The sequence below is a fragment of the Oncorhynchus mykiss genome, chromosome 19 (genome assembly GCF_013265735.2).
Source record: "Oncorhynchus mykiss isolate Arlee chromosome 19, USDA_OmykA_1.1, whole genome shotgun sequence".
Taxonomy (NCBI): Eukaryota; Metazoa; Chordata; class Actinopteri; order Salmoniformes; family Salmonidae; genus Oncorhynchus; species Oncorhynchus mykiss.
The window spans coordinates 40,530,627-40,553,190 of record NC_048583.1 but is presented as its reverse complement, the minus strand read 5'-3'; the positions used below and the strand labels follow the sequence as shown (position 1 = coordinate 40,553,190).

At 42.4% G+C, this 22,564-nt stretch overlaps 1 protein-coding gene and 1 pseudogene across 1 annotated transcript; one reads left to right on the top strand and one right to left on the bottom strand.

Annotated features, from left to right (window-relative positions):
• LOC110497840 (homeobox protein SIX4) lies at positions 1–8,275 on the bottom strand. The gene is made up of 3 exons (XM_021574265.2): positions 7,398–8,275; positions 3,487–4,172; positions 1–2,528 (listed from the first exon to the last, which is right to left on the bottom strand). Exons 1-3 carry the CDS (start codon positions 8,123–8,125, stop codon positions 1,897–1,899), a joined length of 2,046 nt encoding a protein of 681 aa, XP_021429940.2. The 5' UTR covers positions 8,126–8,275; the 3' UTR covers positions 1–1,896.
• A 906-nt stretch (positions 8,276–9,181) lies between these two features.
• LOC110497838 overlaps positions 9,182–22,564 on the top strand; it is a 75,756-nt pseudogene continuing 62,373 nt past the window's right edge.

Here is a 22,564-nt window from a genome sequence, read left to right as displayed (position 1 = left end):
TATTTTTATAAATATAAACTTTTAATGCAGTATGGAGATTTAGAAAAATACATTCACATCATTTCAGATTACAAACATACAGTTCAAGCTAAAATAAAAAACAATCTGTTTTACCACATGCCCATGGCTTATTTTTGGTATATGACATCAGAGCATGTAGACAAAGTTGTTCTGTAATGTAATCTTTATGTCAGTTTGCAGTCTGTTCATAGCTCTACTCTGAGTGAGGGTTTAGGTCATGGAACCTGACAAAGGAAAATGTACTGGCAAGTCTGTATGTACATGGATCTGTGTCTTAATGTCTTACTGTTATGTGTAAATGACATGTGTTGGTCATGCGGTTGAGATGGGGTATTATGGTCTTGTGTTGTGTGTCTGTGTGGAGTTCATGTCTTCAGTTGTGAAGTGCTCCACATACATTTGTTGATGTATGAGGCCCACTTACTCCCTACCTCAACGTCACAGGAGATGTCTGGCTTGTGCACCTATCTAATAATACCAGAAAATGACCCAAAGTGGAATAGGTTTATCTGAAAACCATGGAAGTTTGCATGTGTCTCACTCTGCACCTATGCATCAATCATAGAGGGTAGAGAACTTGCTAGTCACACTCAATCGTATTTAGAAAATAACAATTAAAAGTAAAAGGCACTAGTAACCAGGACATTTTAATATTCTTAACTCAGTTTGACATGCAAAGGGACACAATAGAAATCCCTCTCCATAAAAAACACTTCGGACTGCATGTGGTTCTCCTCCCTCAAACACAATGCTCCCCTTCCAGTTTCTCATACAAACAGGCACAACAGTCAATAATATAAATGTGCTTGCATCTTACTGTGTAGACAAATATAACTGATGTATATTTTTGCAGAGACAGTTTGAGGAGACATTTCAAAATCAATGATGGGACATACTGTTGCCAAAATGAACAAACAGCATATAGTGGTCTTACTATGTTCAAATAGATACGGACTGTGTCACAACCCCTTTATAACCTCTCTCTGTCTCCAATAATGGATGAAGCTTGAAATATGTTTTCACAGTATAGATTTGCTATGGTTTGATCAGTCCAGAGGGAAAGGTAGGTTCTTTGAAGCTACAATCTTCTGTTATAGTGTTTTGATGCTAGTGCAAATTAGGAGAGGTCAGTGCAGACTGACATTCTACGGGGCAGAAAGGCACATTCATTTCTTCTTAAGTCCCCCGAACAGAAACCATGCCATAAATATGATGAATCATCCTCAGCCCACATGATATGTAACAAATGATGAATGTACTATGGAGGATGGTAGACTTGAATGACTTTCTGAGAATTTGAAGAGGTCTAAATTGCATAAATCAGCAACTGCTGTGCACAGTGATGGTCCTGTTATTCATATGTGGTTTTATGTGTGGTTTTCAGTGCAGCAATTGTAGTGGTTTAGTGAACATTTTCACAGAGACGCTCCCCTCCCCCTACTGAAGGACCTTTTTGAGTTGACCCAGATGACGCATTTAGTTTGGAGAAACATCCTGGTCACATGACCAGGGCCATTCCAACACCTGCTTCCGTGGATCAAGTCCACTCAATGGGAAGTAGCAGGTGTTGTATATAAAAAATGCACACTTAGAATGTGGTTCATATGCATGCAAGGGACTTCTAGTTCTGACTTTCTGTGATGCATAGAGGAATCAGGGGGTTTTAAAATAATTCATTAGGATGACTTCATAGTGCCAATCCAAGGGGTTTGCATCTGAATAGAGTGCAGTGTAAGGTAAAATGAACACAACATTAGCAAATAATTTAACACTTAGAAGAAATGAATGGTAAAAAAACACACAAAAAAGTAAAAATATTCACCACATCACTGCTTGGGCAGATATGAGTGCTTATGAAAAATCATAGGTTACAGGTTAAAGGTCAGCCATATCCTCGTCCATCTGCACTGTCTGTAATTTGGCCAGCTCCTTCTCCTCCCCCGGCTCCATCTCCCCACACATGACCCGCACCATCTCATTCACCCCATCGCCACTTGCGTCCACCTTACTCTCTGACACAGACATGTAGTTGTTGTTCATGCCAGGGCCCAGGAGGTGTGAGGAGGGGACAGGTTGTGGGTTGTGGCCCCTGAGGTACTCAGGCTGGAGGTGGTGTCCGTTCGGGTCTGTTTGGGCCATCAGAGGGGTGCTGACGGTGAGGGTGGTGTAGACCTCAGGCTCTGGACTGGAGGAGCTGACCATGGTTACATCAGAGGAGGGGGTGGGGCCCTGGCTAGAGGGGACCTCCTCTGAGTTTAGGGGGGCTGAGGAGTAACTGAGCTGCCCACTGGTGTCCAGGTGAAGGCCATGATGGTAGGAGTATACCCCACCGCCCCCGCCTCCCTCCAGGGGCTCCTTCTTGATGGAGGTCTGTCCAGTGTTGCCCATGCTGTACAGCACTGTGCTGGGGTGCATGGGGGCCATGGCCAGCTTGTCCTGATGGTGCTGGTGGTGGTAGGAGTCCTCACTGGAAGAACTGACTGCTACATTGTTCACTTGGATTGTACCTGGGATAATCAATGACAGGACATTATACATCTTATACTCCTTACAAACAGTACTTTATACCCTTATCTCTGAACCACTATAACCAACTCCTGCTCGACTCGACAAACAGTCTTCCAAATCTCTGGCTTCACTCTTACTGTACTGTTGCTGTATGTTCTTAACTTCCAGCAGAAATACATCAGAAATCTCTGCTGTGTCTCTCTCACACCTGGGATTTGAAGCTGACCCTGTGGGACCCAGGAGAGTTGTATTGATGTAAAAGCCTGCTATGGGCCAACAAAAAGGCTTTTTTTTCTTTCTATTTTACTTTTCTGTTGTCCTGGTATGAAGTCTCTGCTTTTTGTCAAAGTAAGTGCTGTAATGACTCTCTCCTCGTTAGTAAGTTTTTCAGCCCTGTAATTGTCTGAAACAGATTCTCCTTCTCTCTCCCCCTGAGGTCAGGAGTGTGCAGTGATGATGACTTCAGAACCTGTGTTCTATTCATCTGTATAATTTTCCAGGACCACCATATATTGCCACACAAGATAATGGACTGTGTGTGTGTGTGTGTCTGGCATTTACGTCAAGCCCCAACTCATTGCAGTGCAGTAACAAGCCTCTGGCCTCAGACCCAAAGTCAGGAAGGCCAAATGCTAAGGAAGCTTAGACAAATTGAACGCATAACAGAGCTGATGACTACACCCATTGCTATTTCAACCCAGGACTCATTCACTTTATTGAAGAAGAAGAAAGGGATTTGGTTGCAATATTTGAAAGGTTAGGGTCAACTACCACCATATTCTTGTAAATGCACAGATAATGCATCTTTCATTAGCAATGAAGAAGACATTAAATCCTAAAATACTCAAAGCAATAATTATTTCTCACCAATAACCGTTATCGGCAAAACTTTAATGTGGGTTTTAAGTTTTCAATGTAGCTGACATAGAACTGACAACCAGTTTAAAGTCAACCCACCTTGTGAGAGTGCTGAGGTGGAGGAGCCAGAGGGGAGCTGCAGAGGAGGAAGACCTACATTGCTGTTGAGCAGAGATGCCCTGTTGCCGTCAGATATGCCGCTGTGCACATGGACCTGACTGTAACCGCCCAGCTGGAGCGTCCCTGAGGACGAACTGAAAGTGAGGACGGACGAGCCGGCATTTTGAGCTGCCATGCCGTGAACCCCCTCCAGTTTCACCTCTGCCCCGTTCACACAGCCAGAGTAGGAGGCATAGTCCACGCTGGAGCTGCCCAGCCCCTTCTCCTGGCCTGCCTGCATCTGCATGTCCACACCAGAGCCCCCCATCAAGACCCCCCCAGAGAGCCGCTGGGGGTTGAAGGCCAGGGGCTGGACACCCAGGTTGAGCCCGTTGAACAGGATGTTGCTGGGGGCCTGGAGGTAAGACGAGCCACCATTATGGAAGACAGTGGAGGGGTTACTGGTCACTAGGTTCCCGTTAAAGAGAACCCCACTGTTGGATCCAGGGGGCATCTTGATGTCCCCAATCTGTTTGATGACCAACCCACTGTCCAGAGACCCTGTCTGCAGGGGGAGGGCCCCATGGGTCATCGCCCCGTCAGATGAATTGGAGAGGGGGAGTGGAGAAAGCTCTTCCTGTCCTTTACTAGACTCATCCTCTGTGCTGTGGTTGCCATCAGATTCACTGTGGGAAAAAAAGCCAGAGAGAAGGGACAGTGAGATATAGAAAGATGCTCGGGGACTGTCGGAATGAAATATGTCCTCTTCTACACTTTTGATAGATTTTAATAATAGAATTGTGTGAGGCAGAATAGAGGTCAGAGAAGTAAGTTGTCCTACTAGTTTGACTTACAGTATGTTGCTGTCTTTTGTGAGCGCAGAGGTGGAGTTTTACTATTGACAGAGTGAGTGAGACAGACAGATTTTGAAACCAAGATAATCATAGGCAGACCTGTGAGAATGTTGAGAAAGTGGGTGTGCGTGTGTGTTTCTCACTCAGAGTGGTAGTGTGTTTGTGTGTGTGTGTATGTTGGGATGTAAACATTGCATAAATTAATAAAATATTGCATCACTCACTACCAAGGAATAAACTCTAATTTCCTGTAAACAGAAGGCTACAGAGGGTAGTGCGAACGGCCCAGTACATCACCGGGACCGAGCTCCCTGGCATCCAGGACCTCTATACCAGGTGGTGTCAGAGGAAGGCCCTAAAAATGGTCAAAGACTCCAGCCACCCAGGTCATAGACTATTCTTTCTGCTACCACACGGCAAGCAGTACCGATGCGCCAAGTCTGGAACCATTAGGACCCTGAACAGCTTCTACCCTCAAGCCATTAGACTTCTAAATATACTGAACAAAAAAATAAATTCAACATGCAACAGTTTCAAAGATGTTGCTGAGTTACAGTTAATTTAAGCAAATCAGTCAATTGAACCAAATTCATTAAGCCCGAACTATGGATTTCACATGACTGAACAGGGGCCATTAGGCCCACCAACTTGGGAGCCAGACCCAGCCAATCAGAATTCGTTTTTTCACACAAAAGGGCTTTATTACACATTGAAATGCCACACCTGGTGGATGGATTATGGATGGATTATCTTGGCAAAGGAGAAATGCTCACTAACAGGGATGTAAACAAATTTGTGCACAGAATTTGAGAGAAATAAGCTCCCTTTGTGCAAGGAACATTTCTGGGATATTTTATTTCAGCTAATGAAACATGGGACCAACACTTTACATGTTGTGCTTATATTTTTGTTCAGTGTAGTTACCCAAATAGCTACCAGGACTATGTGCATTGATCCCTTTTTGCAGTAACTCTTTTGACTCACCACATATGCTGCTGTTACTGCTTATTATCTGTCCTGTTGCCTAGTCACTTTAACCCTACCTATATGTACATGTCTATCTCTTTTACATCATACACATCGACTCAGTACCGGTACCCTTTGTATATAGCCAAGTTAGTCATTGTGTATTTATTGTTTGTGTTGTTGTGTGGATGTTTACAAAGCATGTGACAAATAACATTTGAATTGTTTTTTGATTTGAACATGCAAAATACCTTATTATTTGCATACTAAGAAATGTGGCTGACTTGTCAATGCAACTTAATCCATCCCTCAACTGTCTTAGCCAATTGAGATAGTGATAAAACCTCATGCACAAGTACATATAGAATTTTATAGAATCTTTGTGGGCACAACAACAGAGGTGAACCATGGAGATCTCACAAACATTGCTTCAAAGAGGTGTAGTGACTACCAAAAGTTTTACCCTGTGGAGAATAAATTGAATTATATCTCTCCTTTATTTAAACTCCTTCAGGACCTAGTAGGCTTGGACGACAATACAACCAACAGTGGACCTACCATTTGGTGCAATAAATTCCAGGGTGACAAATGTCAGCTGTGGCAGCGTGACAACACAAATGGTCAACTCATTTATTTGTAATTTGGTGGTGATTGGTATATGTTTTGGTTAATTTTTTTGTTTGCATAACTTCACATTTTAAGTTTTGTAATGTCAAGAAAATATTAAGAAATCGAACAATGCCATTTCCAATTGTATTTTTCATCATGAGTGAGTGACTGAAACAGCTGCATTACCCTCGCTACAAAAAAAGACTCGCTCTCTGAAATAAAGAGCCTCATTGACTCTGAGAAACTTCTGCTTCATCGTCTTGAGGCCTGCAAGCCAGTTATTGAAGAAGGATAGCTTATTCCTCTTCTCCATAAATTAACTTAATAACTATGGCTTATAATCACTTATTTTGTCACTCAAAGGACAATCATTTTCACTCATTGGCAATATAATTATTGGCCTCCACATACTGGAATGAAGTGGATTCAAACACAAAAAATGTCCTTCGAGCAAAAATGCCTGTGAGCTGTTTATGACATCATCTTTCTTGAAGTGTGTGTGTGTGTGTGTATGTGCGTGTGTGTGTGTGTGTGTGTGTGTGTGCTTCAATTGCTTTGGCAATGTTAACATATGTTTCCCATGCCAATAAATCCCTTGAATTGAATTGAGAGAGAGAGAGCGAGAGAAAGAACTCACCTCCACCAGGTGCGCACGAGCTTTGTTCATAAAGAAGAAAACATAAAAAAAAGGGAATATATCTGCCTGCCTGTGGGTGGGGGTTTTTCAAACGAAACGCTGAAGGGAGGTTTTCTGAATACCCTCGGCTTAAAAGGAAAAGTAAACAGCTAAAGTGATTTATGTGGTGAGGTATTCAGTTGGTTTTGAACACACACAGGTGAGGTATTCAGTTGGTTTTGAACACACACAGGTGAGGTATTCAGTTGCTTTTGAACACACACAGGTGAGGTATTCAGTTCGTTTTGAACACACACACGCACGCACACACACGTTCACACACACGCACACACAAACACACACACACACATACACACTGTCAGGAGACTATATAATTGTTTCATACTTATAGGCTAAATCTATAAAACAACTTATTTCTAACACAATTTAGACTATAAAAGTTATATTCGGAATATAGCAGGCTAATGTTGGACTGGTATCCATGTTCTTAGCGCCTGAACACTCAAAAGAAACCCGATCTGGATGTCAACAGCCTCATATTTCAAAACATTAGCGGCGTGTTTGCTACTTGGCACACTTTTTTGTTTCGGAATTACTCTATCTAATGTTAATTATTTACGCTGTCAACTCACACACCAAGCTCTATGGGCGATTACCATACAATAGCCAGAGGCAGTCATGTGTGTGTGTGTGTATGATACAAGGCAAGCCAGCTCGACCTTGCCAGCAATAATCTCAAAAATCATTCCTGGTAATGAATGTACAATTTAAATGTGCCATTACGCACACTGTGCTATTTGCGTAAAATCAAGCAATCAACGGATACTTTATTTGTTCTTTCTCACCTTTTTGATTGCGCTTCGGATGGGTTTCTGTCCCTCTGTCTCCTGTTTTTGAACCAGTTGCTGACCTGCGTCAAAGAGAGTCCCGTGATTTTAGCGAGGTTTCTTTTCTCGGCTGGAGAGGGATATCTATTCTGCTTGTAGAGATCCTTCAGCGCGTTGCGGGACCTCTCTTTGAAGCAGTATACTGTCTCTTCCCCGTCCCAGATAGTCCGGGGGAGTGGGTACTTTCTCCGCAGGCGATATTTATCCACGGCGCCCAGGGGTCTCCCACGCGCTTTCTCTGCCTCGGTATACCGTGCCTTGTACCATAGGTCTTGCAGCGAGGAGTGGTTGGACGGACTGAAGCTGTGGTTCTCCAAAATACTGTAGAGCTCCTGGTACCGAGCCTGATGAAAAGCGACAAGAGCTTGAGCTTTCAGAATGCTTTCGTTGCCGCGTAGCAGGTCACTCTGTGGCAAGGACCATAAAAACCTGGCAAGCCGGTCCACATTGCCTCCCTGCTGCAGAGCCTCGCAGACGCACGCCACTTGCTCCGGGGAGAATGCCAGGGAAGAAGTCGCGCTCACCAGAAGTTCACTGTGGACCGCATCAGTGTTCGAAGTTGCGCGCTCCATAGACAACTCCGCGGTGTCGAGCGCCAGAAGCTTGATACACTCTCGCCTGTCCGTCTTCACATTTTCCTTCTGAATGTCATTTGAAATTGTGACTTCTCCTGAAGAAGAAGACATTTTCAAGCCTTTCCTGGTAAGTCACTCCTCCCTGGTTCCGGCAAGCCTTCAGCCGATCAGGTTACCCCCTCGCCATGCGAATGCGATCGAATATCTGGCAGCAGCTGTAAGTGGATAGCGCTCCCCTTTCGTTCCAACGTGACTTTTACTCTGCGGGAACTGTAGCAAGAGGGCATTGGGGTCTGTCTGCAGGAGAGCCACCCGATTGGCTACGAAGGGCTCCGCCAGGGAGGAGCGACCTCGACCAAGAGACGAATGTTTGGTTTGCAGCTGTCACTCAAACATGACGTATAAAATTTCAGAGGCTTACCTGTACAAGGTGAATGTGGTTGGGATTTTGATATGAGAGCGGAAAAGACTCTCCATATTGTCTGCATCATGGCATATTATTTTTTGATTGTACCAACTGAGCTGTGCGATAATGGACTGCCCCTGTTAGCTAAATTAAATAATTTGTGATATGCGTACAGCAGCCTACTCTTTATAGCCTACGTTATACATTCAACTCCAACATCGATTAATATAAAAAAAGCAAACTAATGAAAGTTTCTTATGCGTTAGCTCAGTTAATGGAAATTAACTGATAGGCTATTTGATTATCATAATGCAACAATAGCTGATGCAAATACCTATTATTATTAGGCTCTGATTATTAGACTATTATTATTAGCAATGTTTTTTGCTGATTACTATAGTGAGTTTCTCACGTTTTCAAATAGGTCTTCTAACAGGCTATCAAATGAAAATGCATAATTTTAGTTTAAAAAAATGAAATAAGCCTAAGCATTGTGGAGCTCTGAAAATGTCGTGTGTGTGTGTGTTTATTCTTGTTTTCATAATCTTAAATTTGAAAATAACAAGATTTATCACTATTACGCATTTGTCCACTTAGTGAGGTGCGCTATGAGGGATCATTAACTAGGAACCGATCTTACCACCGACGTTCTTATCGGGACTATTTAAATGTGACACATTTTACCACTTGTGCGAACTGTTAAGAGATATTGATAACTTGCTAGTTCATTGTTGACATCGATTTTCGGGTGCTTTGTAGAGATGGACAACTAAGGGTGTCCGAGATGCAAGACAGCAAAATACAGGAATCAGTCCCTGAAACGAATGGTGGATGTTTGTGGCCACACGCTGTGAGTATCAATTCATGATAACTAGCTAACGTTAGCCTTCCAGCAATTAGCTGCATGTTGTCAATCCATGCAAGGAGGCAATGTAGACCGGCTGGCCAGGTTTTTATGGTCCTTAAATATATATATGCAAGGAGGCAATGTGGACCGGCTGGCCAGGTTTTTATGGTCCTTAAATATATATATGCAAGGAGGCAATGTGGACCGGCTGGCCAGGTTTTTATGGTCCTTATATATGCAAGGAGGCAATGTGGACCGGCTGGCCAGGTTTTTATGGTCCTTATATATGTGTATGTGTATTATTTAGCCAGACAACTATAATAAGAAATATAAAATAAACTGTAATGTTAGTTAGTACGTCTGTAACGTTTGTCAAGCTGAACGTGAGGAGCTGGTGCGTGATGTCAATATTAATGTTTGCTTGTTTTAATATGTTCTTTCTATCGGCAACATAAAAACTTATATTTGTCTCAGCGTGTCTTGTTTACAAGCTTTACAGTATGCACACGTTTGTTTAATAAACAGCGCTGGCTTGTTGTTTGTGATACGGAAACTATTCCCATATCAATTATGGTTGATGTAGTCGCTCAGTATCTTTGGAAGTAACATAAAAAAAGATTGCAATAAAGCTGTTCCCAAAATCCCCCCTGTTTTTTAAGCCCAGACATCCACCCAGTCTCCGTGATGGAGAGGAGACCTGTTGATTTTATGGGTGTTGAAGCTGATGAAAATGCTGGTGTCTGCTGGAGCATATGTTCGACCCTGCATGTTTATTGACCGTACCATCAGGAAGTGGCTGTGCTTCGTCATCAGGTCAGCCCACTCATAACTCAGAGCTTCTGTTCTGTCTGGACGCAGGGTCACACTGGGAGAAAATTGAAATAACTTTGCAATAAAGCAATTTAGAGGATCGCCCTTCCCTAGCTCCGGTCACCTTGCTGGTGCTCTTCAGAGCTGTTTACCAGATCATCAGGGTGCTGCTAGGAAACTGCAACCACACACATTGGGATGTTGTCTTTGACTGTCCCGACTGCTGGTTATTTGACTAAGGTTTGGTGTGATATTGTTGATGTGCAAATGTTGTGCAATCTCGGAACCCAGAACTAAATCCGATCTGTCACTGGAGAGAAGCCTAATCTTGACAAAAGTGGTATTTTTTTCATAGTCAACATAGTGTGTAGGCTTATTTGAATGAAATTCTAGAAACAAAAATATCCTTCCCACCTATCTGGCTGTCTGTCGGTCTGTCTGTCTGGCTGTCTGTCTGTCTGTTGGTCTGACTGTCAATTAGTCAAGCTGTGGCAAGGTCTTATCTGCATTGGGGAGAGAGTCTTGCTGACAGCTGACAACGCTGTGAAGCCATCCAGTCTAGGCTGTCCCGTGCACTATATGGAACCACTCCACCCTGCATCTAAATTTAAACCCCACAGTGGCACATTTACTGTCGCCGTGGCCTTCTGTTATTTATTACCTACGCACGATGACGCAGGACCTGTGTCCTTTGGCGACGACACAGCACAGATGCCGGTGGGCCAGGGATATTACCCAGGCTGGGTAGGTACAGATCAAGGAAGGACTGATAGGGACACCTCTGCAGGTGGAGGCTAGGTTCTTGTGTGTCTGTTGGTCACTACCCCTTTAGGCAGAGTGATGTAGATTACTCTTTCCCATGCTGAATGATCTACCTTGTAATTTATGACATTCATCTTCCCATTAGTTAAAGAGTCAATCAAATGTCCCATTGTTTTCTGGCTGTGGCTCCTTACGTTTTAGGTGTTACTGGCAGGAATGGGGCGTCACAGTAGGTTAGCGGTGTTCGATGGCCAGGTGATTACGACACAAAGGGATCTCCTGCCTGGGCCCACGCACCACAGCTGCTTGTGTGGGAGTCCAGAGCATGGAGTCCAGAGCATGGAGTCCAGAGCATGGAGTCCAGAGCATGGAGTCCAGAGCATGGAGTCCAGAGCATGGAGTCCAGAGCATGGAGTCCAGAGCATGGAGTCCAGAGCATGGAGTCCAGAGCATGGAGTCCAGAGCATGGAGTCCAGAGCATGGAGTCCAGAGCATGGAGGGCTTTATGTGAGAAACAGGTGAACCAGCCCCTATGTGGCTGCATTGTTCCTACCTTCAATAGTGTATAGGAGGGAGAGAAGGAGGGAGGGAGGCAATGTCACTGGCTGTTGGGGTTGCGGAGGGGGAGGGGGTTGTCTTTGCTGTGCCAGGCCCCTGTTTACCTCCTTTCTGACCTGCTGACAGCTGCAGATGGGAGAGATATGAGCTCTGAGCAGGACAGGTGAGGGGGAGGACTAGAGGTGCAGGGCTCGCTCACCACTCTGCTACAGTGAGAACAGTTCTGGGAGAGAGGAAGAGACAGAGGGAAAGATGGCGTATGCTAGAGAAATCGTGTGGATGATGCTGGACATATTACCGTATAGCCTCTCAAGCCCTTATGCCCAGCAGCAGGAGAAAGGCACAATTTGAAAGATGATGCTGCAGTAGATAGCAGACGTTTTATGGGCTCTTGACCTATTCTGTCACACCGTGTATTAGTGATGTATGGGTTGACTCAAAACCCGCAGTCCCCGTGCTTATAACCGCAAAATATTGTGTGGATGAAGGACGGGTGGGTTGCAATCGGGTTGAATAAAGAGAAAACAATACATTCATAAATCCATAATGTATCATTTTTGTGCAATTTACGCTGAGTGCAATGCTGCATTTAATTATTATATATATTTTTTAATGCTCAACAGTTTCCCATGTGTATCAAGAATGTTCCACCACCATAAGGACATCCAGACAACTTGACATAACTGTGGGAAGCATTGTAGTCAACATGGGCCAGCATCACTATGGAACGCTTTTGACACCTAGAGTCCATGCCCCAACGAATTGAGGCTGTTCTGAGGGCAAAGGGGGTGCAACTCAATATTAGGAAGGCGTTTCTAATGTTTTGTACACTATGCATATCATTGAGGTTTTTCTTTCATTATTTTAGGCTATCTGACATTAGAGCATAAGTTTAAGCTTCAGGGCCTAACTCTACGTGTGCAAAATAGCCTACACGCCAATCGCCAAATGCTTTTGGGAACGGGCAGAAAACGTTAACATCGATCCACTGAGGCAAACAGGACAATGTCAGAGTTGAATTCAATAAGAGAAAAGTTGCGAAGTGGAGAGATGAAAATAAAGAGAGGGAGGGCCAGAAAAGTAATGTTTAGGAAAGATTTGTTATGTGTGATTGTGAGAAGCTATAAAAATTCAACAGTCACACGATGGGGACTTCAAATAGGCCTGTGGCACGTCAAGGGAACTGTAGCCTGCTGTTCAGATCGGTTAAATGGAAACTGAAATCTGGACACTGACTAAAGGTTTATAACCTCTCACATAGTCTTTTATATTATCTCCTGCAGAATGAAGCATTTCTTGCAGTAAAATTATACACCAAATGTACATTTTGACTCGGGAACATCAGAGAATATGACGGCTATCTTTATCAGCATCATAAAAGCTGATAGTATTTCAACCACATAAAATATAGATCCAAGCCGAACTGAAATCTTGAAATGTTGGGTCGTTTTCACAGCTTAACATTTCCTTTACAACTAGCACAGAAAATCGTTCCCGATTGTTGTTGTTGACTTATTGCATTTTCTCCTCAGTCCCTAAATGTCTTTGATCTGCAAAAGAAGCAGAGATGACGGAGAACTTGACCGATATCAAATATATTGAAGCATTCATTCTACCGATTTATGGCATTGTTCTGGTGAGCAAGGGTTTATATAGTCTTTTAGGTAAACATATAATGACAGAAGATAAGCTGCTTGTATCTAATTGTAGACAAGTTGACTAACAAATAGCCTAACAAAATGTCTGAAATTATAAGCAGAAACATATCTAAATGAGGCAAATAAAAATCCTGCATCCCCTGTTAATGTTGCACATTGTGTATTCTATTATTTGTATTTTTTTCTCTCTGCATTGTTGTGAATGGCTCGTAAGTCAGCATTTCACTGTTAGTTTACGAGGCATGTGGCAATAAAAATGTATTTGACAATCAGAGGGGCCTATACAAATGGCTTGTCTGAGAGGAGCTAGCCTGAAGATGGCAAGTTCACTTTGAAAGTCTCCTCCCTCCAATCTTCTCTTAGTTTCACCTCTTTGCTCTACAATTACAGAGGATTTCCCCTGTGGAAGGGTCCGTTATGTGGTCCATTTATTTTATTTTTTATTTCACCTTTATTTAACCAGGTAGGCAAGTTGAGAACAAGTTCTCATTTACAATTGCGACCTGGCCAAGATAAAGCAAAGCAGTTCGACACATACAACGACAGAGTTACACATGGAGTAAAACAAACATACAGTCAATAATACAGTATAAACAAGTCTATATACGATGTGAGCAAATTAGGTGAGATAAGGGAGGTAAAGGCAAAAAGGCCATGGTGGCAAAGTAAATACAATATAGCAAGTAAAACACTGGAATGGTAGATTTTCAATGGGAGAATGTGCAAAGTAGAAATAAAAATAATGGGGTGCAAAGGAGCAAAATAAATAAATAAATTAAATACAGTAGGGAAAGAGGTAGTTGTTTGGGCTAAATTATAGGTGGACTATGTGCAGTAATATGTGAGCTGCTCTGACAGTTGGTGCTTAAAGCTAGTGAGGGAGATAAGTGTTTCCAGTTTCAGAGATTTTTGTAGTTCGTTCCAGTCATTGGCAGCAGAGAACTGGAAGGAGAGGCGGCCAAAGAAAGAATTGGTTTTGGGGGTGACTAGAGAGCGTGTGCTGCAGGTGGGAGATGCAATGGTGACCAGCGAGCTGAGAGATAAGGGGGGACTTTACCTAGCAGGGTCTTGTAGATGACATGGAGCCAGTGGGTATGGCGACGAGTATGAAGCGAGGGCCAGCCAACGAGAGCGTACAGGTCGCAATGGTGGGTAGTATATGGGGCTTTGGTGACAAAACGGATTGCACTGTGATAGACTGCATCCAATTTGTGGAGTAGGGTATTGGAGGCTATTTTGTAAATGACATCGCCAAAGTCGAGGATTGGTAGGATGGTCAGTTTTACAAGGGTATGTTTGGCAGCATGAGTGAAGGATGCTTTGTTGCGAAATAGGAAGCCAATTCTAGATTTAACTTTGGATTGGAGATGTTTGATATGGGTCTGGAAGGAGAGTTTACAGTCTAACCAGACACCTAAGTATTTGTAGTTGTCCACGTATTCTAAGTCAGAGCCGTCCAGAGTAGTAATGTTGGACAGGCGGGTAGGTACAGGTAGCGATCGGTTGAAGAGCATGCATTTAGTTTTACTTATGGGACAGGGGGCAAGCTACGCCCAACTCCTGGACCTACCTGATGAATGGGCTCTTTGTGGGTCTGTGGAAACAAGCAGCAAACCCCCCTTTTACCTCCATATGGCCAGGCCTATACCTCTCCTGTAGCCTGGGGCCACAGTGAACATCTTCCCCTACTGGGCTGCACTCGAACAGGGGGCCCCTCTCATGGTCCTGGGGACCAACCACGTACAGGATAATTTTTGTTTTAATTATGTTTTTTGTGTGATAAATCCAGCAATTGTTGAACACTAGGCCAATTTGCTTATGTTTTGTGAGATCTTTTCTATACTAGAGGGTAGTGATGAACCGATATGACATTTTTGGCTGATACCGATATCCAATATTTTCCTTGCCAAACAAAATTATACCGATACGTATAACAGATATAAAAAAAATATTGCAGCCTTTTTAAGCATTCTAGTACAGTTAAATAGTTAAAACACACACATGGCCGCAGCGGTCTAAGGCACTGCATCTCAGTGCAAGAGGTGTCACTACAGTCCCTGGTTCGAATCCAGGCTGTATCACATCTGCTCATAGGGCGGCGCACAATTGGCCCAGCGTCGCCCGGGTTTGGCTGGTGTAGGCCGTCTTTCTAAATAATAATTTGTTCTTAACTGACTTGCCTAGTTAAATAAAGGTTACACACCACACTGACCAAAAAGTTATTTTGTTGGCATTTACGTATGTCCCCATTACCAGTAAAACATAATCAAAATCTATTTCTTTCACTTACTTCCTGTGCTGTTTCGTTGTTCAGTTGTTTCATTCTCAACCAAGATTTCTATGGAACGCTGTTTGGGTCTTTGAGTGTCAAATATATTATTTAACCCTACTTGACATGTCAAATAACACCATTTGACTAATCAGGACCTGAATATGACTGCATGTCACATAATTTAATGTGTTCATAAATCTTTTACGTAGTTATTACACATTGATTACACTATCACTTGTATTTCATGTCCCAACTATTCATACGTATGCTATGATGCTGGTAAAGTTGTCTCGCGCACCTACAAAGCTAGCTAGCTCATGGATGCAAACAATGTTCTTCCCCAAAACATAGCAAAACGACATCTGTTTCAGTAGCTTTAGTTAGTTAGCTAACTATATAGCTAGGTGTCATCTAAAATAACCCTCATTTATAAGATCGTTCTTATTTGATTAATGGTGGTCGGACCCATCTATGTGAAGCTAGCCACAATAAGGATTAGCCACAATAGTGGACTTTGCATTTAGTCTTCAAAATAAAAGTATGACATAATTCTACTATTTGTATTAATTTGCATCACTGTCAATGACGTACTTTTATTTTGAAGGCAAACTGCAAATTCCACTATTGTGCCTAATCCTTATTGTGGTTAGCATCACAACACACAACCCGGTCGAGCAACACTAGCCAGATGAAGCTAGTCCTGCTACTCATGCCAGGAATATAGTATATGCATATGATTAGTATGTGTGGATAGAAAACACTCTGAAGTTTATAAAACTGGTTAAATCATGTCTGTGACTATAACAGAACGTGTTTAGCAGGAAAAATCCCAAGGAAAACTGTTCACAAAAAAAACCCCAAAAATATCCCTCCGCCAGTCTCTGTATTGTCTATGACAAGTAGATAGGAAAATAGATAGGGCCCAGTTTACAATGCCTACAGCTTCCACACGATGTCGCCAGTACTGTCAATTGATTTGAAATTTATCCTTGGTAAAATGAGGAATAGGCACTTCTTGTCGTCGAGTACACCAGAGGAAGTTATGAAAGAGAATGTGGACCATGATTTCAAAACGTGCTGCTATTGAATACAGATCGCCCCGTGATCAATTTGATCGATTATTAATGTTTACTAATACCTAAAGTTGGATTACAAAAGTAGTTTAAAGTGTTTTGTCAAAGTTTATAGGGAACTTTTTTAATTAAAAAAAATGACGGTGCGTTTTGGAACGGTGCTTTTCCATGGATCAGACGGGCTTCATAAATGGACATTTTGGGTATACATGGACGGATTTAATCGAAAAAAAGACCCAATTGTGATGTTTATGGGACATATAGGAGTGCCAACCAAGAAGTTCGTCAAAGGTAATGAATGTTTTATATTTTATTTCTGCGTTTTGTGTAACGCTGGCAACGCTAATTATTTTGTTTACGTCCCCTTTGGGTATTTCGGGGGTTGCATGCTATCAGATAATAGCTTCTCGTGCTTTCGCCGAAAAGCATTTTAAAAATCTGACATGTTGGCTAGATTCACAACGAGTGTAGCTTTAATTGAGTACCCTGCATGTGTGTTTTAATGAAAGTTTGAGTTGTATCGAGTACTATTAGTTGTCACTCTGAAATTTCCGCTGATGTCCGTTGATGTTGATCCCTGTACAGGGACAGCAGCCGTAAAAGGTTTAAGTAGCTGGCTAGCTATTTATTTTCATGAACTGAAATTCAGTATCAATAGGCGAACAACAAGTGGCAACCTAGCTAATACTTACTCGCAAGGATTCCTAAATCATTGCTTAGAATAATGAAAATGACAGCAGTTTTTACTGGTCATTGTTTTCAAGCTGATTGTATTGGTGCTAACTAGGTACCAAGCTAAAACTAGCTACCCCAGAAGTTGAGGTTGAACAAATGATGTTTTATTACCAACGCAGTATTGTAAACTCATCGTTCAAGGCCGGTGTTTGCTGACTTTTTTTGTACAGCTTTGACAGTGCTACTCTATCTTTTTTGACATGCAAAGACCCAAACGGCATAGTATGTATGCCGTGAAACTAATCAAATTAAATGTATTTATATAGCCCTTCTTACATCAGCTGATATCTCAGTGCTGTACAGAAACCCAGCCTAAAACCACAAACAGCAAGCAATGCAGGTGTAGAAGCACAGTGGCTAGGAAAAACTCCCTAGAAAGGCCAAAACCTAGGAAGAAACCTAGAGAGGAACCAGGCTATGAGGGGTGGACAGTCCTCTTCTGGCTGTGCCGGGTGGAGATTATAACAGAACATGGCCAAGATGTTCAAATGTTCATAAATGACCAGCATGGTCAAATAATAACAAACACAGTAGTTGTCGAGGGTGCAACAAGTCAGCACCTCAGGAGTAAATGTCAGTTGACTTTTCATAGTCGATCATTAAGAGTATCTCTACCGCTCCTGCTGTCTCTAGAGAGTTGAAAACAGCAGGTCTGGGACAGGTAGCGCGTCCGGTGAACAGGTCAGGGTTCCATAGCCGCAGGCAGAACAGTTAACTGGATCATCAGCACAGCCAGGTGGACTGGGGACAGCAAGTAGTCATCATGCCAGGTAGTCCTGGCAATAGCTGTGACGCTATTACTGTGTAACTCCGGGTAGGGCAACATCTGAAAAATAACGCACTTGGTAGTGTTAACCGGTGCTCGACCAGTCGGCAAAGGCAACATCACCCACGACAGAGAACGGTTTATTGTCAAGGGAAATTAATTCCATTACATTGGCTTTAATGGATTTCACCTTTTGAGTTGTCTCGCTGAAATGTTGTTACTCTTTCAAATGACTGCATGACTTGTTGACTGCTCGATCCACACAGCAGACATTGTGTTCTACTTTAGGAATGCGTGTAGCGCCAAATTTTACGTGGCGTCATTACGTCATGTACTTTCGTTATATAGGGATGCACGTCAGCTTTAAAATCGGTTTTGCACATTGGGAGTAGACATTGGCCGATTCCAATATGTTCATAGATTAAAAAAAAAAAAAGAATTTTAAATTATTTTTATTATATCGTGCATCCCTACTAGAGGGTGTGTTGGTGTTCATGATCTTTTGGCAGGTTTGCTTTGTTTTCCGCATATCTGATATGTAAACAGGTAAAGCCCAGTAGCGCTGCTGTTTCTCCCATAACTGCTTTTTCATTTAGAATCCTGCTGATGAGGTGAAAAAGATTTACTGCGTCTAGGCCTAAAGCACTCAAGTTCTGAAGAGGGTTTGAAAGAAATGAGACTTTGGAAACATACTATAAAAAATTGTAGGCCCAAGACGATTTTCCCCCTCAAATTTCATCACATTGAAAAAACAACAACATTTTGGCTATGTTTTGGGGTTAAAACGGTTGTAGTCACTCCAGATGTGGCCATTTGGAAACCAGATGTTGGTGCTTGCTTCTGAAGGTGGCCAGCTAAGAGCAGGAAGCCTACGGAAGGTGAATTCCAGTGGAATAAAGCTCCACAGAGACTTAATTAAAAGAGTGGACTGTGCAAACGTTTATCCTGCCGCCCACCCCTCCTGCCGCCCACCCCTCCTGCCGCCTACTTAGGGAAGATTTAAGACCTTCTCCATTGTCTTTAGGGTCCACTCCTCACTTGAGTGTGATTGATGGGTAAACTCCTACCTGCTTAAAGGTGTGATTGATGAGTAAATGTTGCTCGGCCCAAAAGTGGCTCTGGTGGTTGCTATGGCCGTGTTGTTTTGATGGCTTTTTACATTTTTTAAAAATGTATTATTATTATTTGTTAAACCTTTATTTAACTAGGCACTTCAGTTAAAAACAAATTCTTATTTTCAATGACTGCCTAGGAACATTGGGTTAACTGCCTTGTTCAGGAGCAGAACGACAGATTTTTACCTTGTCAGCTCGGGGATTCGATCTAGCAACTTTTTAGGTTACTCGTTCAACGCTCTAACCACTAGGCTACTTGCTGCCCCGCTTGTGGAAGGACCCTCTGCATTGGAATGTTTTCGTATTGGTGGACATTGACATTTGATGATGGAATTTGTGTGTCATGCAACAATTTCCTAGAACAGCTCTGTGTTAGCCAATGAGGGAAGGGAACCCCTCTATGCAGAAAGACCTATTAAACCAGACTAATACAGGAACACTGAGACATGATATGTCTAACGTAGTCCTGTTCTTAATCGATGCAGTTTATAATGAAATATTTATCTCTAAACTACCATAACTGTTTTGTCTTTTTTGGGATCTTATTAATATTAGACCAGTTGTTAGAGCACTTTCAAGGTCATAACAAATTATTACGATCCTGACAATGTTGAAAGACGCCCGAGCATTTTCAGGGAACTTCAGCATCAGTGGAATTTGAAATAGTTTAGTGATGAGAAGCTGTGGGTGCATTGCTGAACAGGATTTTGTATTGTGTACAGTGTGGCACGCTGACTGTTTTGAGTAACTTTGAAATTACAATAGAAAAAATACATTTCCAGTGCAGACAATCTTTGGCATGGGTGTCAGATTAATTTCCTGTCTGTCTGCAACATTTCATTCATGATTCCTACTGTCTGAACTATTACATTAAGGTAATATAAGATGGCCATTATCACCTGTTGTGGGGCTGATAACACACATACATATTATATATGTATAACACCAGGCCATTGCTAAGGAAAAGTGCATTAGACATGCATGTAGGTAATAGATTTAGACCTGCCTGCTCCAAAGAATAAGCTTTGTAATAAGCTTTGTATATACAGTTGAAGTCGGAAGTTTACATACACTTAGGTTGGAGTCATTAAAACTCGTTTTTCAACCACGCCACAAATTTCTTGTTAACAAACTGTAGTTTTGGCAAGTCGGTTAGGACATCTAGTTTGTGCATGACACAAGTAATTTTTCCAACAATTGTTTACAGACAGATTATTTCACTTCTAATTCACTGTATCACAATTCCAGTGGGTCAGAAGTTTACATACACTAAGTTGACTGTGCCATTAAACAGCTTGATCAAATCCAGAAAATGATGTCATGGCTTTAGAAGCTTCTGATAGGCTAATTGACATCATTTGAGTCAATTGGAGGTGAACCTGTGAATGTGTTTCAAGGCCTCACTTCAAACTCAGTGCCTCTTTGCTTGACATCATGGGAAAATTAAAATAAATCAGCCAAGACCTCAGAAAAAATGTGTAGACCTCCACAAGTCTGGTTCATCCTTGGGAGCAATTTCCAAACACATAAAGGTACCACGTTCATCTGTACAAACAATAGTACGCAGGTATAAACACCATGGGACCACGCAGCCGTCATACCGCTCAGGAAGGAGACGCATTCTGTCTTTTAGAGATCAACGTACTTTGGTGCGAAATGTGCAAATCAATCCCAGAAAAACAGCAAAGGATCTTGTGAAGATGCTAGAGGAAACGGGTACAAAAGTATCTATATCCACAGTAAAACGAGTCCTATATCAACATAATCTGAAAGGCCGCTCAGCAAGGAAAAAGCCACTGCACCAAAACCGCCATAAAAAAGCCAGACCCCAGTTTGCAACTACTCATGGGGACAAAGATCGTACTTTTTGGAGAAATGTCCTCTGGTCTGATGAAACAAAAATAGAACTGTTTGGCCATAATGACCATCGTTATGTTTGGAAGAAAAAGGGGGAGGCTTGCATGCAGAAGAACACCATGGCATCATGAGGTAGGAAAATTATGTGGATATATTGAAACAACATCTCAAGACATCAGTTAAAGTTAAAGCTTGGTCGCAAATGGGTCTTCCAAATGGACATACATCCAAAGTTGTACAAAATGGCTTTAGGACAACAAAGTCAAGGTATTGGAGTGGCCATCACAAGGCCCTGACCTCAATCCCATAGAACATTTGTGAGCAGAACTGAAAAGGCGTGTGCGAGCAAGGAGGCCTACAAACCCGACTCAGTTACACCAGCTCTGTCAGGAGGAATGGGCCAAAATTCACCCAACTTATTGTGGGAAGCTTGTGGAAGGCTACACTAAATGTTTGACCCAAGTTAAACAGTTTAAAGTTAAGGCTACCAAATACTAATTGAGTGTATGTAAACTTCTGACCCACTGGGAATGTGGTGAAAGAAATAAAAGCTGAAATAAATAATTCTCTCTACTGTTATTCTGACATCTCACATTCTTAAAATAAAGTGGTGATCCTAACTGACCTAAAACAGGCAATTTTTACTAGGATTAAGTGTCAGGAATTGTGAAAAACTGAGTTTAAATGTATTTGGCTTAAGTGTATGTAAGCTTCTGACTTCAACTGTATGTGTGTGTGTTTGACACATTTGTGTGTCTGTTTCCTCAGATGTGAGAGCTGTGTGGACATGCTGTTTGTGAGTGGTTCGGGGGAACTGTGTGCAGTGTGGCACGCCCCTGAGGAAGACTAACTTCCACATGCAGCTCTTCAAAGACCCAGCCATCGACAAGGAGGTGGAGATCCGCAAGAAGGTGCTCAAGATGTGATTGAGGGGCACGGGGGAGAAGGGTGTGTCTCTGTTTGTGTTCAGCCCTCTCCTTAAGCTTCCTTTGTCTTTGTCATTATGCTGTTTGTTTTGTAGACAATGCCCCCCCAGGGGTTGCTCAAATGGGAAGGCTCTTTCCCTGCCATACATCTGCCTCAGCCCCTCCCGTTCTGTCCATCCCTCATCTTTGTTTCTTTAGCCCTGCTATTTCAATGTAATGTGAGCAAACAAGTATTAGGCCTGATACTTAGGGTATATCTTTTTTTTTCTCTTCTCCTTCACAGTTAGAATGAGAGACTTTGACTTCTCCAGCCTGAAAGAATACAATGACTATTTGGAGTAAGTGGAGGAGATCGGTGAGAGCAGGCTGTGGACTCGGGAGATGGAGAGATAGAGGGGGGTCTTAGTGCATTGATCTGTCTCTGGCCTTGGCTCTGGATGTTGAAGTTTTACAGGTGTCAGTGCCAGCCAGGGTCAGAGACCCACCAGTCTCTCTCTGCCAATTCTCAGAGATCTCTGTCAGATGGTGTTTGCACTGTGACTATGGGTTAGCCTATGGTTTCCTATGCTTACATTGTCATAAACATGGTTTATTACTTTTAGAGAAAAACACTACTGGTCAAAAGTTTTAAAACACCTACTGATTCAAGGGTCTTTCTTCATTTAAAAAAAAAACATTTTCTACATTGTAGAATAATAGGGAAGGCATCAAAACTATGAAATAACACAGATGGAATCATGTAGTTACACTTTGTCTTGATGACTG

Excerpts from the sequence above, each read along its gene's own strand:
- LOC110497840 (XM_021574265.2), bottom strand. The coding sequence starts at position 8,125 with ATGTCTTCTTCTTCAGGAGAAGTCACAATTTCAAATGACATTCAGAAG. Across the intron at positions 4,173-7,397 it reads TCCGAAGCGCAATCAAAAAG|TGAATCTGATGGCAACCACA; the intron begins GTGAGAAAGAAC and ends TTTTTCCCACAG. Across the intron at positions 2,529-3,486 it reads CACCTCAGCACTCTCACAAG|GTACAATCCAAGTGAACAAT; the intron begins GTGGGTTGACTT and ends TGATTATCCCAG.